At 40.3% G+C, this 16,783-nt stretch overlaps 1 protein-coding gene across 3 annotated transcripts; it reads right to left on the minus strand.

Annotated features, from left to right (window-relative positions):
* Positions 1–224: 224 nt before the first annotated feature.
* myzap (myocardial zonula adherens protein) lies at positions 225–14,677 on the minus strand. Of its 3 annotated transcripts, none has more exons than XM_076155512.1 (14): positions 14,160–14,677; positions 12,867–12,944; positions 8,614–8,706; positions 7,176–7,337; positions 6,953–7,045; positions 6,418–6,531; positions 6,165–6,329; positions 5,260–5,385; positions 4,602–4,730; positions 4,275–4,369; positions 4,080–4,185; positions 3,070–3,153; positions 1,868–1,929; positions 225–1,767 (listed from the first exon to the last, which is right to left on the minus strand). In XM_076155512.1, exons 1-14 carry the CDS (start codon positions 14,235–14,237, stop codon positions 1,368–1,370), a joined length of 1,785 nt encoding a protein of 594 aa, XP_076011627.1. In that variant the 5' UTR covers positions 14,238–14,677; the 3' UTR covers positions 225–1,367. The 3 variants fall into 3 exon arrangements, with proteins under 3 accessions (XP_076011627.1, XP_076011625.1, XP_076011626.1); XM_076155510.1 differs by having other exon boundaries at positions 1,868–1,974; positions 14,160–14,676; XM_076155511.1 differs by having other exon boundaries at positions 1,868–1,974; positions 6,165–6,317; positions 14,160–14,675.
* Between the last annotated feature and the right edge of the window lie 2,106 nt (positions 14,678–16,783).

The raw sequence follows: 16,783 nt of genomic DNA on the forward strand, positions 1-16,783 counted from the left end.
TTTTTCACTTTCTGATAAGCGATCCCTTATTAATGGCTTATCCATTCACATTCAAAACAATACACATTTCTTATTCATTTTTTCTATAGCTGTATTACATAAGGCCAGATTTTGTCGTTGATGTATAAACACAACGTGTTGCTGATTAAGCGATCAAAAAGGTTAAAAAGTTTAGAAGAACTCTATAAATAGTGGTGTTCATTGACACAGTCAGGGTTGCTGGGTTCATACAAATATATTTTTTATTGTTTCAATATACACTGACTTCAGAATGATATGTATTGCTCAGGAAGAGGCACATCATAAAGCTATTCCTTATTTCATTATAGTTGCGGCAGTACTGCATAATACTTGTGCCAGTGGCTCAGGAATGGCAGTTACCTCTCTAATCTCAATAGGTTTGCAGAATCTTTCTGTATAATTTATCCTGTTGCCAATTTACACAGAATATTTCCCACCACCAGTATAAGCTAGCAGGTTGTTCACAAAGGCACAAAAGCTTCTTCATAAATATATATTTTTAACAGAATATGACAATAACAACATATTTCATTAAATTTGTACAGAGCAAATATAAAATGATAGGAAAATACACACATTATCCTTACCAACCTTCATATGGGATAATGTACTCATATCTCCACTAGCTAAATAAGTGTGCTACATTCAGTGTAAACAAAACAAATGTTAATTTCTTCATCAGCTTATCCACAAATGATGTTTACAGGGTGGTGGCGTGCACAAAGAATGGAGAACAGCAAAGTGCCCTTATTAGGATCTTTATGAACTTAAAATATGTCCTAGTATGTGATCTAAAGAGATACTTCTTTGCTCTATCCTTCACTTGGATTTCTTGTATCCTTCAATTCACCTTCAAGGTCGTCATTGGACTATTTACACCTGACATTGTGCAGTACAGCATTATCAATACGGAGCAGAAAAATCGGCATATGATTTGATCACCAGAGGTACAGTACATATTCACCACATGTGACAATAAACACGTTTACATTCACGGTGCAATGTAATTTACCGGATACACCACAATGCATTTTAAAACATCATAAATTAGCATCTGCCAACTCCAAGAAACAGTCTCCAATTATGTGATTGTTAATGGATTTGACACATTTCCCCAACGAGCTGACTCATACGCCAATTACACAATGCGTCATGTATCTTGTGAGAAGGCAGTAATCCTGCTATTTCTATACATTTATACATCTTACTCACATTTTTAGCCTAAATCACATTACAGATTTTTTTTAAACGGAGTGTAGTGTGCATGTAAACTTAGTGAACGGAGTAACACACAGGATTTGCCAATTTATGACTCGCACATGCTGATTGTTACACAGAAGAGAGCTTTAGGGATCATTTATGTTTATCTTTGCTGTCATTTCCATAAGTTTCAGGAAAGGTGTATAGAGTTCAGGTCGTGTTGGAGAGGAAGTCACGGGGGAAGTAGATTCCGGGCTTGAGCTTGTGTCTGTGTTTGTTCCTACGTCCACCTCGTCTGTGCCTGACCGGACGGAGCTGACTGGTTCAGGGAAGGCATGGTGGTTAGACTGCAGGTACCGGCTGTACTCCACAGGCGTGTACCGCAGTAAACTGCACTCCAACCTGCTCGGAGGTGGATTAGTGGATCTAAACGTCCTTGTTTGGGTTGTGGTTGCCAGGTAGAAGGACGGGGACATGTGTGAGGTTGAAGACTGAGCGGCTTCAGTCGGAGTAGCATATTTGACATCGTGGTTTGGTGCTTCGGTTCTGCGGTTTCAGTCAGACAGTACAGTGAGCAGCAACATCCAAAATAATTGCCTGATATAATCTGGGTCCAGTAAATTAAGCCTAATATTCATCTTCTTACCTGGGGAGCAGATCACAGCCTACTCCTATCTCTCTGGTTTCCACAGTTTCCTGTGGCCTATTCTGTGTGGACATAAAATACTTCAGCTTGTCTTCTAACTCATTATTCTAGGAAAAAGGAAACAGGAAACAACACTGTCACGTCAGATAACATGCAAAGGCCTGAAATCACTTCACATGCAAAAGTGAACTGATAGTTGCAGTGATATGATGCAAAGAAATGACTAAGATATTTCACAGAGTTTGGGAAGTTTGACTAGCCCAGGAAGCCCTTTCTAAGAAGTCAAGGCAGATGAAGTTTATTTCTATACAAGCCGCCTGTTTCAACTGTTTCGGTGCCGTATTTACCTTTCGGTTTGGTTTTTACACAGCCAAAAATCCAAGTAAGCTAACATATCTATGAAAGTCAGGTGAAAACACTCTGCTCAGTGTTCCAAAAAATGTCTAGGGGTGTGAACCACAACATCAGAGCAAGAAGAAGTTTACTATGCTGGGAAAACAAAAAAAAATGGAACAAAGAGGGAATTTCTGATCCTTTCCTAGTAGACCTACGAGACCTAGTAGTCATCATTAGCACGCTAACCATCAACATGTTCACCTGAAGACATGTAAGCTAACCATCCTAATAATTTGATATAGAGAATCAAAGGTGGAGTTACTTCCCATTAACTTAACACAACCCTCTCTGCTTCTTCACCAAATACAGTAAGTAGATCAATACATGGCCCTGTAGTTTGTTTGGAGCTAGTTTGGTTCTGCTCACACAAACAAAGCTCTTCAAGAGTTTGATTGTAACCGGACGTAGATCACTGGGGGGTTTGATTTGTTCACACCTGCTCCAACGTTTTGTACACAACGGAAAATGAATCCTCGTCAGATTGAACCAGATCGAGCCATCATAAGAAGGCAAGTAAACGCGTCCTAAAAACACCTTAGCAGGGACGGAGAATAGGAAGAAACCTAAGAGAAGGCACAGCAGAGAGATACGCCCTCTCCTCAAACAGCCAGCTGAGACACAGGAGCCGGAGACAAATGACAAAAATGAGAGACAAATACACACACACACACCACAGTTCAAGAAGGTAGAGATAACTGAGCCCTGACCCAAGTGCACCTCAGACTGCAAACATCAGTGAGATGGTCAGTGAGGAGAGTAGCAGATAACCACACCATTCCAGCACACAGGGTAAAGGATCCTCTTACCTCACACTCCACTATTGCAATTCTGTCCAGCAGGTCTGCGATGAACATGTCCTTCTGAGCAACCTGAGCTCGGAGCGATTCAACCTTCACAACATTTAACAAGGAATTAGTCTCTGCTCAGTTTATTCAACTCATACGAGGGGTGGCAAAAAAGAGCAAAAGCAACTACAAGAAATAAAGAAGGATCTTCATAAAGGCAGTGAGGGTTGATTCATTTCATCTTTGCAATTATAATGTACATATTCCACAGTAACACAAGCCTGGATTACTTGTTTACAAAATGTGCACTATTTACATACATAAGCAACTTTGAGATCAATTGAATTCTAGTTCAATGATGGGTGACCTAGATTTTGCAGTGTGTGTGTACTTCCTGGTATTGTGGTATTATTGGCTTTGAACTGTTTGAACTATTTCAGCACACAATGATATGTCCCCCTCAGGTTTTACCCAATCATAAGAATAACCATGTTCACCTCAGGATATGAGTCAAGTTAGAGGGAGACATAACTGCAGCACGTCTGAATTAGAGCTTCCTATGATAGACTGAGATCCTCAATCAAACCTTGTATAATAATAATAATAATAATGATGATAATGCATTTTATTTGTAGGTGCATTTCAAAGCATTCAAGGAAACCTCAAAAGACACAGTAAACACAAACAGCAACTTATCAAAAGATTGTGAAATCAAACAAAAAGAGAATCAGACAGAGAATAAACAATAAAAAGGTGAACAGAAAGGGAGGTGTAGAAACATTGTCAGTGCAGGGGAACCAAAGACCGTGTGGGCCAGATGTGTGTTTGGAGACGGGATTCAAAGTATAAGTAATAATCTCACTAGCTGTGTTTTGTGCACTGCAGGTAAATCATGCAAACACTAGATGGCAAACACACTGAAAGCCTTCCTGCGCTTCAACTGAATGTTTCTCATCCTCACCTATTATGAAAATATGATTTAGGACAGGAAATGTAAATGATTGAATCACAGATGAATAAACACTCCTTACCTCCTCGATCATTCCTTTCACCTTCCTCTGCTGGCAGAACACCATGTCATTAAGGTGTTTGATTCTCTCACGGAGATCACCCGCCTCTCCTTCTAGCTGTTTGGACCTGAACACAACGTTAGTCTCAAGGTAAAGATCACATCACTGCACTTTTAGCTAAATTAAACCGCTGTTGCCTGGATATAAGTTTTGTACCTTTTGGTCACAGTTGCATCAGTTTGGTCTGTGAGCTCTGTCAGGCGGAGCCTCTGTTCACATTCCTGTAGTTTCTTTTGCAGATGGCTCTTTTCCTATGATAAATACAAACAAGTATTAATTCTCTACAGACAGAGTTGTTCAACAGATCGTTATATATTTATTTACACTTTAAATTATTATTATTTTTAAATATATATGGATGCATAAACAAAAAGAAATTGCATAATAGCAGGGAAAATGAAATAGAGTAAAAAAAGTTGAAATTAAATAAAAATGTATTCATGTTCATTAAGAACAGAATGCATGAAGTTGTCCCATACTTACTTTACCCATACAATCCAGGAGACGTTCCACCTCACTGATTCTCTGATCTTTCTCTGCTATCTTCACCTCTGCAATCCTGAGATTCCTCTCTGCTTCCTCAAGTCGTCTTATGTACTCATCGATTTCAGCCTGTATGAAGAGGAATACACACTCTGTTGACATGAGATTTTTAAAAGCTTGAATATCTTTAGCTTGGGAACCAGAGTGTCGCCCGGTTCGAGTCCTGTATGGCACCGAACCCCCAAAACTGCTCCACCGGCTTCTTCTTCATGTGCGGGAGGTTTCTCGTTTGAGGTGTTGTTATAGGTGTGTGTGTTGTTTTACTGGTGCATCAGGAAACAGCGTGTCATATAAATGTTTGTGTTTAGCACAGATTTCACCAAAAACCATCCTAGATAGTTTTTAATGTTTGGGAACTTTGGGATCTTGACTAAAATCTTATATGTAATCTTATATGATGTTTTGTAAGGGTAAGGTAAGGTTTTGTGTGTATGTCTACAGATCCTGAAGGTACTGTAGGAAAATGTTTTTTAAGAGGTTAAAATGTGTTTCTATCTTGATTAAGTATCACTTATTACTCACAAGCTGTTAGTTCCTTTGTCGTTGTGTCTGACGCAGCATGTATGAAGTGAATGCATAAGGATGAAATAATGCAAACCTGTAGGATTTCGATCTCCTCCCTGTGTTTCCTTTGCTCCTCCTGCAGCTTCTCCTCGTAGTCCCTCTGGAGTCGAGCTGACAGCGTCTGTAGTGCCTGACTGCTCGCCTCCTGTGAAGACTCCACCTGACACATCACAGCACAGAAGAATGATTACAGCGGTACACTGATTATTCCATATGGACACAGGGATGGAAGGTGTGGATACAGTGGAAGTGTCATCTTTAATATACAACATTTCCAGGCTCCGTCCACAGCTCTCAACCCCAGGTGCTGAAGAGCTCATCCACACTTTTATCCCCACCTGTCCTGACTGTTGCCATGCCCTCTTTCTTGATTTACCCACTTCTACTCTTCATAGGCTACAATATGTGTAAAACTGTGCAGCCCCACCTCCCCTCCCTCAGCTAACATACTGTACTTTATCAAACTCATTTTGAAGAATTAAAAAAACTTGGTCCAGATTGAAACTCATGAAAGACTGAAAACCTCCTAAAAACACGTTCACGTTCTCTAGCAGTCACTCTATTTCCCTTTATACCATGCCGTTTCATTTAGTAGACTTCAATTCTGTTTTACTAGATTCATTCTGGTGTGTATTCCATACTACTTACTTACTTCCATAATAGTGTATCTTATTGCCTGTGATGTATGTATCAATCTATTTTTATAATGTGCTTTGTGCACAATAGAAATAAAATGTATTATTACAGTACAATTATCATAATGATTATAATGATTATACTTATTATAATCATTATCATTATTATCATTCCCACGTCATATTAGCTGCTTAATAGTTATTCGAGCAGGATTAGAAAAATAATCCTAATCTGCCACAGTGTTGTGTTGTTGTTGTGGTGGTTCTGGTTGGATGAGTGTGCTGCTTATGTTTGTGCGATTACCTGAAGTTTTAAAGTCTGGTTCTCAGCTTGTACAGCTGCCAGCTGCCTCTCCCTGTCTTTGAGTTTCTGTTCAGTTTCCTCACAAGTGGTCTTCAAAGTCGTCACCTCCTCCCTCATGTCCACTCTGTTCCGACAGTTCTCCAGGACGGATTTCTGCAAAGGAAACTTCTTTAACTCATCCAGCTATTCGAGAGACACTGAGGTGCAGCTGTCATGATGCAAGCTCTCTCAGTCCCTAACATTGATCTCTTACCTGCAGGCCGAGGTTAGCAGATATAAGCGAGCTGTTCATCTCATCAAAGCTCTCCATGGCTGCAGTACGAACCTTAACCTCAGATTCCAGACTTCGCCGATGTGAGTTGGCGGTCTGCACACACACAGCAAAGCAGCTTCACAGGTCAAGTCATATTTCATATACCATAGTTTGGAGAAAAACATTACAAAACATACATATTTGGTCAGACTTCCCTATTTATCTATGGCTGATTAACAAATCCATGTCTGATTTTGAATCCTTATTTTAATCATAATTTTGTTATTATGCTTCATGTAAATAAAAATGTAGTATTATTTTATATTACTTGCTGCTTATTTTTATCCCCATTCTGTTATTCTGCTATGAAGCTTTAACAATATTTCTGTCTTTATTTTATTCTTGTTTTGATTAATTTACTTTAATTACATTTTTTATTACCATTAATATTATATATATGTGCGTGTGTGTGTGTGTGTTGCTGTATCTCTCTCTCTTTCTGTCTTGAATTTGATGGATTGATTATTGTCCTTACCCTGATTTCTTGTGAAAGCTTCTGCATTGATTGTTGCATTCCTCCAAACTGCCCGTACATCCGCTCTCTGACCTTCTCCAGAGAATCCCTCACCTGTCCAACACAAAGATACAGATGATAACCAACAGAGCAAACCCATGCAGCTGTGCATAGAGGACTTGCTGCTAAACTGCAGGTGTGCAGCTCCTATTTCTCCAGTTTTAACCTCCAGTCATCCACTTACCTCCCTGATGTACCTCATCTCATCCTGAAGGTGACTGACTGTCCACTCACGGGCCATCACTTCCTGTCTATCCGAGCCCGTCCTCTGCACCACACCGTATACTTTAGGCCCATGATGCTGCGTCGAGGTCTCTGGCACCCCATTGGTTCGGTCCCCGAGGTGCTGAGAGAGACAAGATCACCCCGGTCAGGTTTCTGTAGCCACCGTCCATTTAGTGTGTTTGTGTATTTGTGTATGCACAGGTATGCTTGGAGGTGTGTGCAGCACAGCTCTGTATGTGTGTGTATACACTTGTGCACAAGTTCGCATATTTGAACTTGATCAGGTATTTCCAGCACTACTGCTGAGCAAAGGAAACAAGAGGGTGGGAACTAACGCAAAAACTGCAGGGTGGATTCAAGGTGTCATGTTTCTGCAACCAAGTACACAAGCTGCTGCTGTTCCTGCCTATTGTACCTCTGACAAGCTGGCATGGAAATGGTTGCACACGACCACATGACAAGGTAAACCCTATAAACAATTCAACAAGAAAATAAGGAAATGTTGTGGGAAATCATTAAATATCCCACTGAAAAAGTCAGGAAACAATTTAATGGTTATGATCTTGAAAAGTCAACCTAGAACCTGAGAAGTGGGTCAAGTTTTGTTTCCTGCAAACCCACCGTCATCATCTTAGAGAACCAGGCAGTGACATTTGCAAGGAAATGTCTTGTTATTCACTAATCTAGCCTGATACTGCTTTTATTTTCACCGTTAGTTAAACTGGAGCTGCTGGCAGGGACTCACCCAATGCATACTGAGAAAAATACACCTGATCTCCTGAACATCTCCACAATAATACAAAATTAAGGTATTATGCAGGATGTCACAGTGTTGCTGTGTGTCCATTAATAAAATGTGTATTATAGGTGCAGCAGCCCTGGTTAGACATACAAGGAACAAAGTTTTGCATAGAAATGAGCAGAATCTACCAACGTTCCTTTATCCATCTAAGCATTGATTATAATGTTACACACATATTCTCCTCATTTACATTTGTGTAATAAGAATAGATTAGTAGTTGTAATATGTGCATATACTTAAACAATGGAACTGTTTGAGATTTTAACTAGCAAATCAGCAAAGAACCCCTGTGATATTCAAAGTGTGACAACAGTGGTTATCGCATTGTTTTGTAGAAATCAGAGGCATGATCCTGCATGTCTTGTTGTTGGTGTTTAACTCATTATTATAGAACACAACAGCTTTTCCCTTTGTAAATTAAACAGACACAGAGTCATGGAATTTGTTAATTACATATACAAGCATCTGTTTTTTGTTGACTAGACATAAAAACACGATCAATCACATCCACAGAAACACATTTTACCACACGATCAAGCGACAGCTCTGCCAGACGCGTACTGCTTATTCTTCATGTGCCGATGCGGCTGCCTACCTGCTCAGGTGACTCCCTGCCAGCTGGTCTCTCTCTCACGTTCAGCCCATTCTTCTTCTTCCAGGAACCATTGGCAAGCTTCTCTTTCTCAGCCTGCAGAGAAGAATAAATAGTCAACATTGCTTTAGTAGATGATTTACTTTATCTATCATCATCCACCAGGCCTGGGTGCCGTGAAGTTCAAAGGCAAGTGTAAATTGTTGGTATGCTTTTGGGCAAACATTGCACAGTGCTGAATACACTTAATGGGTGTAATCTAACCTCTCATTGTTATCTGGTAACACACAACAGAGCTTATAAGAATGTTTAGAGTAAATGTCTTCTTCAACAGACAGTCTCAAGGTCGTAGTATAAACGCAAGAGACGTTAAGACACGACAACGACAGAATAGGCCTGTCATTGTCTGTTGTTCTGGCACCACACTACAAACCAGCTTATCTCCTTTGAATAGTGCAATAGTGGCAACAGGGCAGAAATAAGTCCCTGAAATGTCAGATTATTATTGTGTATTGTGTATATAAGTTCAGTATATGATGAAGCGGACCCACACTCATTGCGCTGGACAGCACAATGTAGAAACTCAATCATATGAGCCACCATCGCCCGGGCATCACACAACAACACCAGACACGATTGAAGTAAATAATTTACCGCAGCAGAACAAGAATTACAATGAATAATATCAAGTGAGAAGTGATGTGATGAAGGTGAAAATAGTCTGCTGACCAAACAATGAATACAAGAACAGCTCTGAACTGTTCTGTTTTCTGTTCATCTACCTTTCCTCCAACATGCTCACATGCTCACACTTCACATTCTACAATAATCAATGCCCTGTTCATTATATAAACCCTCTTAGAACAGGCAGGCTGGACATTTGACACCATGTCTTCAAAATCTGTCCTTTGTCTTTCCTAATTCTGATTACTCTCTACCCTCTACTTCTTTCTTCGTGCTTTTCAGTCCTGATTAATGTGGACGCATGTACAAGTTGTAAATGATAAGCACATTCAAACAAATTTCAACAAAGCCAGTTGTGTTTAATGCACAATATTCAAAACACTTTCTGCCGTCTTCTACAAATCCTCAAACTATGAAAGGAGGAATCTCAGCAGGCTGTCATGTCTACAGAAGGGCGTCAGTTCTTTATCCAGCAGAGATAAGTATGAGAAGGAACTGAGACAAAGACGCCTGTGTTGTCTCGTAGACTGAGACGCGCCTCACATTTCTTCACTACTTCATCCAAAGACAGCATGCTGTTGAGAAATGTTGTGGGCCTCCTGATCGGTGAGAAGATGGGAGGAAGGAACAGCCATGTTGTGTTTTATCTCTGTTCAGCTTTGAATTTCACACCAACTGTATGTGGCTGTGCTGGCAGATATTGTTCAACTGCTTTTAGTTGTTGAAACTACTAGCCTGTAATCTTAGAGGATGGTGATGTGTGCAGAGCAAACAGGGTTTCTTTTGTTGTGTTGCCATGAAGAGTCTGACCTGCTCACTGAGGTCACTGACTTCTGAAATAATGTCAACATCAAACTTTGTAATATAAATATATCTGCCAATGACAAACAAGCCAAAATATGTCTTGATCTAATATTTTTTTAATTGATGAAACTTGTCTGGTGACATTCTTCTCTTTAGTACTTTGGAGTGTTCACACACACATATGTGTGTGTGAACATTCTTACACAGTTACCTAATTAAAATGTGTGCGCTGACACACAAACGATTGAAGGGAAACACTACCAAAGAAATTTCCAAGTGTTTAGTGACCTACTTAACTGACATGTGAACAAGTGAACACTGAACAGTAATTAAAAAAAATAATCACAAAATCACTTCATACATGCTAACTGCTTTTATCATATGACTCTATAATGAGGACCTCGCCTGATAGGATAAGAACCTTATATCTGTTCATGCAGGACACACACTCCCACACACCCCACACCCACACCCACACCCACACATACACACACACACCCACCCCCCCCCACACACACACACACAAACAGACACACAAACACACACACCACCTGCCTTCATACAGCTCATTGGACCAAATGATGTTCAGTTTGAGGAGACTTTTGTCCTTTGTTGTGTGATGAAATGCAGTTCTTGAAGTGTACAAACTTGACGTGTCATGGTGCACAAATATTGCATGTCAGGTAGGACAGAGTCACTAGCAGGACTGTGTCCCACGCTGTATCAGCTTACAGGACACACCCTTTTTAATTTAATGCTGGTTTAAGTTCCCACTGTAACCCAATAGATCTCTGACAGGATCTACTCATTTCCTTCCTTTCTTGATTAACTGCAGTCTCGCCCCCCTTTGTTTTTGTTTCCATCTTACTTTATCGCAAAATGAGAAACGTCTTAAAGTTTGTGCAGAATATGGGAGTGTGAGGAAAAACTGTGTTTCACATTCCACTGGAGTCTATCTAAGAAAAATAACAGATATGGATCCAGATGTATGGGAATGGAGAGGAAAAACCTGAGCCCAACAAATCAAGTCTGTTCTATTGGTTTACGGTTTTAATAACTTAAGTGTGACCCCAGTATACTAAAGAGAAAAACTTACAGGGGAAAAAGAGGTGGAACTGCCATGCTACATTTAGACCAGTTACAGCCAGAGTTTATATGTTGTATTATTAAGAAAATGAATCTAAATATGAGTAGGAAAACAAAAATGCAACAACAACACTGTAGTACCTGTATAGTATATAGTGTATATCTTGTGTGATCATTTGCAATGTAGTTATCATTTTATGCACATTTACCAATAAATTGACAATATCTCAGCAACCTTTGGGACCATGACCAAGTGAGGATTTCTGCTGGACCTGCAGTTTTGTGTTCATGTTCCTTTCTTCCTACATGCTTGCATGCTTTTCATGGCAGTTGATAGTCTGTAATAATTGATGTCATGTACATTAAATACAACTTTAAGCTGGTGATGTCGGAAAGAGGGAATAAGGGATACATTTGTGTGAGGTGCAGAGTGACGTCCTCATACTGAAGCACATGTTATCATCAACTCTTGACCTGCTTGTCCTCTGTCATGAGTTCCAACAGTCATGGTCCCACCCTCTCAAAGGGAAGCAGATTACAGCTGCTTGCTATCAATGCAGTGTGGAAGTGTGCTTACTCCTGGACAATGTCCACACAAATCACACCTCCAAAGCAGGGCCAGAGCAAGACTGGAAAGCTCATTAGACCAGGCCTAGATTATGTAACAGGATGTGGAAGCTATTTCCGATTCAGCCAGGATTTCCCTTAACCAGCTGGATCAAATCTGTCTCACAATGGACTGAACGCGCTTTGATTCCCAGTGCTTTCGGTCCGTGTGTATACGTGTTTTTCAGTCTACGTGCAGCCCGTGAGACCTTAATTTGTTAGGGGACATTTTTAAATTGCACTTTCAAAAATATCAAACTGACTGAAGGAGGTTTGCTGGCCGTCCTTGGTACCAGAACAGCAGCTTCTTGGGACCAAACTCAAGGCCTCTTTTCCAGCTGAGAGCCAGACTCTCCATGCTACTCGGCATCGGCCAGGACACTGACACCAAGCGTGATAAATAAATTACCCATTTATTTATTCTAACATGTGGCTTTGAAAACAAAACAATCTGCTCCCAAGTCACTGCACCAGCATCTAAACACATACGGGATCATCGTGCAAATAGAGCCACAGGCACAGCCGCCTACAGCAAACATTCCCACAGCCTGCAGCACACGTTGCATACAGAACTGTGTGTCATACCTACAGTTAAAGTAAATGATGATATAATATTTGTTTAGTGAGATGTTTTTTTTTACATTGTTTCAACTCCCACCACAAAAATATATCACATACCACACCTTCAAGATAGAATGATATACTGCCATATTTTCTGCTGCAGCGGTGAGATTGATAGTCCAAAGTCAGGGCTTTGAAGAAAATACAAAACAGCTGTGCACGTATTATGACACGTACACGCCCTACATGGTCGTGATTGCGTAACTGGACCAGATGACCAAATACACATAAATCTCAGTGGCTACAACATTTGACCTTGTACCTATTTTATTACTGTATGATGAATGTGCTTGACAAAATATGACATTGGTGACAGCAGTTGAGTATGAAATGAATTGAAGGGAATTGAGGTTTCTTCTAACTTTATGAATTAAATTGTAGCCATGCTTAGATGAACTAAAATGAACCAGTAATGTCTCACAGAGGACAGAAGACAAGGAGAGAGGAAGACTCACCGTCTCCGAGTTTGTGATTTTCTGCCTGTCTCCATTCTCTCCAGCATGAAGGGTCAGCCTGAGGCGTCTGATCCTCCTCTGAGGAAAATAAACAGAAACAAGAATGCATGACGTTTTCCAAAAAATACCAAAATAAACATTGGTACACTTGAAGTTTGGGTACTACGACTAAGTTGATGGATGTTTTCAGAGACGTTTTTACATTAGGATCAGATGAAAAACGTGAAAATCATGGATCCACAGTTTTCAGAGCATTTACTGTACATTTGAGCTTACGATTGCATACACAGGCTTGTTTTCCTGCAGCGTTGGCTCTATACGTCTGTGACGGTACATGTAAACATCTTTGCTAAGCTGCTCAGTGAAGGGTGTTATGGGAAAACAAAGGTTGCAGAGGAGCAGATACGTGCTGCTGCATACACCTCACACACACACACACACACACACACACACACACACACACACACACCACATGTTGTGCAGACCAGCACCTCAGAAATATTACACTGTTTGAATTTCCCAACTTTTTATTTGGACTTGGAAAACAAAGAGACGAATACAATCAAAAACATGTACATCAAAATCTAATGTATTAATACTGCACATTGTGGCTTAATAAATGTGACACTGCCCCCAAGGACACAAACATGTCTGCATGAATATAAGAGATCACACACACTAAAGAATAACAGTGCCTGCACCGGCGTGAACAGAGGGGGAACACACTCTGCCACCATAATGTCACATGCACAGTTGCCTGCTTGTTGCTATGGACAATCTGATATCCAATGATCCAATGTTTTAAATAAACTCTATGTAAATGCTCTACATGTTGTGATGCAGCGATCTTATCCACTAGTTCTACAATGTTTCCACTACAACAACTCTATACAAAAAAATTGACAGAATCAATTGAATTAATAGTTTTCTGGTCTGATCGATAGAATTGGTGTCCTTTGATATAACTGAAGAAAAGTATAAGTCTGTTTCGTACAAAGGCCGGTCTTATCAGAGAGCTGTTCAAATAAACATGACAGCCCTGGCTCCTGCACGCTCAGATCCCATTACAGGGTCATGCAAGTGAACACAACCTATGTCAAATGTGAATTTTCAGAGGATCAGCATGCACAGACTGTGGACATTCATCTCAGTGCAGACCGACCATACACAAGTGGACACGGTAAAAGCAGCAGAGAACGAAGGGCAGGTGGAGGGGAGAGAAAGAGAAAGAGAGAGAGAGAAAGAGAGACAGACAGAGTTTGAGTGTCCAGTCTGTCTTCTGAGACCTCTTACCTCACTGTTAGGCTCTTGTGAGTCCTCTGTTGTGGTTGTGGTGGTAGAAACTGTTCTCCCTGAGCCGTAGCGAAGCATGTCTCCTTTTCTGTCCACTCCTCACTTCTCTTTCTCTCTCTCTCTCTCTCTCGCCGGCCCTCCCACCCTTCCTCTCTCGCTCTCTGCCCTTCCTGAGCTCTGCTCAAACTCACAGAGTAACCATCGGCCCCCGGCCCGGCCAGGACAGAGGAGGGAAAATCGTCTATGTCAGTCTGCCGGTGAGAGTCCACAGGGCCTGAGTTTCCCTGTGTGTCAGTGAAAGGCCAGGTGCCGTCTCGTCCTGCACTCAGCAACAAAACACAGATATGACATTGTGTGAATCCAGCTAGACTGCTCCTAAAGCCACCTGGTTGACAGCTTTGTCAGTCAGTCAGTCACCTCCTCCTCTCTCTCGCTCGCTCTCTCTCTCTCTCTCACACACACACAGCCTGACTTCCCATCAGACCTGTCGGGCCACATTTCACCTGCCCTCCTGGTGTCGGGGCCTGAGAGGGAGGCTCTCAGGGCGGGTCCTCTTACTCAGGCAGGACAAGTGGAGCTTTCTTATCAACACAGGAGCCAATAGGAGGAGGTGTGATTAAAGGCTCCATCCAGAGGAAAGGAGCTCTATTATTTTTCTATTATTGTTAAATATACAAAACCTCTCTTAGTGTTTTAGTGGTAAGAAATAACAGAGGTTAGCTCAGGTGTTGGCAGTCAAGTTAAAGTCAAGTTTAGAGTCAGAAGTCACAAGACCGTATAAAAATGAGTCACTGAGTAACTGAGTCATCCTTGACTTGTTTCTATTTGAGTACTCAGGATTTTGCGTGGCTCATTAATGCATATATTAATAAATAATTGTCAGTTGTGTGGACTTGGATTGCAGCTTAACTTTCGTAATCATCATTCATTCTTTTTGGTGATGAATTATAAGAAGAATCCTGCTGCCATGAAGTCAAAATCAATTAAAGTCTCTCTGCCAATCAACTTTAGTTTCAAGTCATTATCGTTGTCATTGTTGTTGTGGTTAACTTCATTCACTGTTGGATTGGTTGAACTTTAATCCCGGGTAATAAAGTTAATGTCAATGAATCAGCAGGTTGTTGTTAATCGTGCTCAGGTAGGATGCTCAAGCTAGCTATAGTGTATAGCTATGGTGTGCACAATGTTTGCCTGAAACAGTGGGAAACATGGTGACCACAGGTTAATGAATGCTACAGTATGTACAGCCAAGGATCCTGACAACATTAAACTGTCCACTATTGATTCTTGTCTGACTGTATATCACTGCATCATAATTGGCCCAATACACTGACGGGTTGCATTGTGCATCTGACCCAAAAAATGTGAATGTGTAGTATTATGTAGTCTGATAAATACAGTTTGCAGTTAAGATGAAGATTGAGAGATATCTCTGAATCTTCATATTAACCATTTATTGTATTTAATCCATATATAACAAACTGTTCTGAAGTAAATGAATATGATCTATAATCTATATTATTTGATTCAGTCATTCATGGAACTAATACTACAGAGGTATGAACCTCTGCCAAGGCCAAACAAGAATGACTGAAGCCATTGATCAATTGGGACAGCAGCAATGATCAATCAATCACTTTCTAATGATTGATTGATTTATCTTTGATGGATTGATTGATAAAAGCCCCTCTAATATGTTAATTTGTTCACATTGATCTGTTACATACTTGGCTCTGTCATCAGTATCTTGGTGAGAGTGAATACACAAGTTCACCATTTTGTTCTAACTTCCAACTCCACGACCGCACACACACTTACAGAAATTCAATAGCTAACAGAGCATTTGTTGATGCGACGCTCTGTAAATTATTTATAGTGTTGATGGTGGAAGGTGATGAAAGAGACAGCAGCAAGGCAAACACGATCCTTTTGAAATGATATACATGAATATAATTTTAAATACTTCTTTATTATTGTTGAAATAAAATAGCTTTTATTCCAATTTTAACCTTGCTTTTAATTGTTGTAAATTTCTTCCATTTTGTCTCTTATTCTTGTATCGAATAATGTATTGTATTTTTTTGTTTTCAATTTGAAGGGCTGATCCTGTTTATTGTCAATCAAATATCTTTACAAAGTACTGTGAGGTGCATTTTACGTAGTACAATTAAAACCTGAGTAATTGTGAGGTTGGTTGGTTGATTTACTGATTGATTGATTGATTCTTCAGTATTGATGAACCTGCTCTGGTCTCTTCAGAGAGAACATTGTCTTTCAGTCATTCTGTTACATACGTGAAAGGAGCAGCAGACAGGTCACACTGACAGTCAGATCACATTCCTTTATGAATTGCCTGCAGTCACTCCCTCTTAATAGAAACTAGTGGCACAGGGAATGCAGTTAAACTCTCAGGTTTGCCTAACAAAGACTCATTCGATACTTTATCATATTTCAACAAACATCTGCTGTGAGTTCATGTAAAGAAAATTCTCAGAACAATTACAGTGTTACTCACACAGGTCACAAAGTTAATAAGTAACCACACATCAAACAAATGGGTTTTTTTCACTCGTGCGTTCTGTGTATCAGTCACTCGGCTCAGCCTCTCACCAAATACACTAAAT

The sequence above is a fragment of the Genypterus blacodes genome, unplaced genomic scaffold, assembly GCF_046128005.1.
Source record: "Genypterus blacodes isolate CSIRO-AG114 ecotype Tasmania unplaced genomic scaffold, CSIRO-AGI_Gbla_v1 ptg000067l_1, whole genome shotgun sequence".
Classification (NCBI taxonomy): domain Eukaryota; kingdom Metazoa; phylum Chordata; class Actinopteri; order Ophidiiformes; family Ophidiidae; genus Genypterus; species Genypterus blacodes.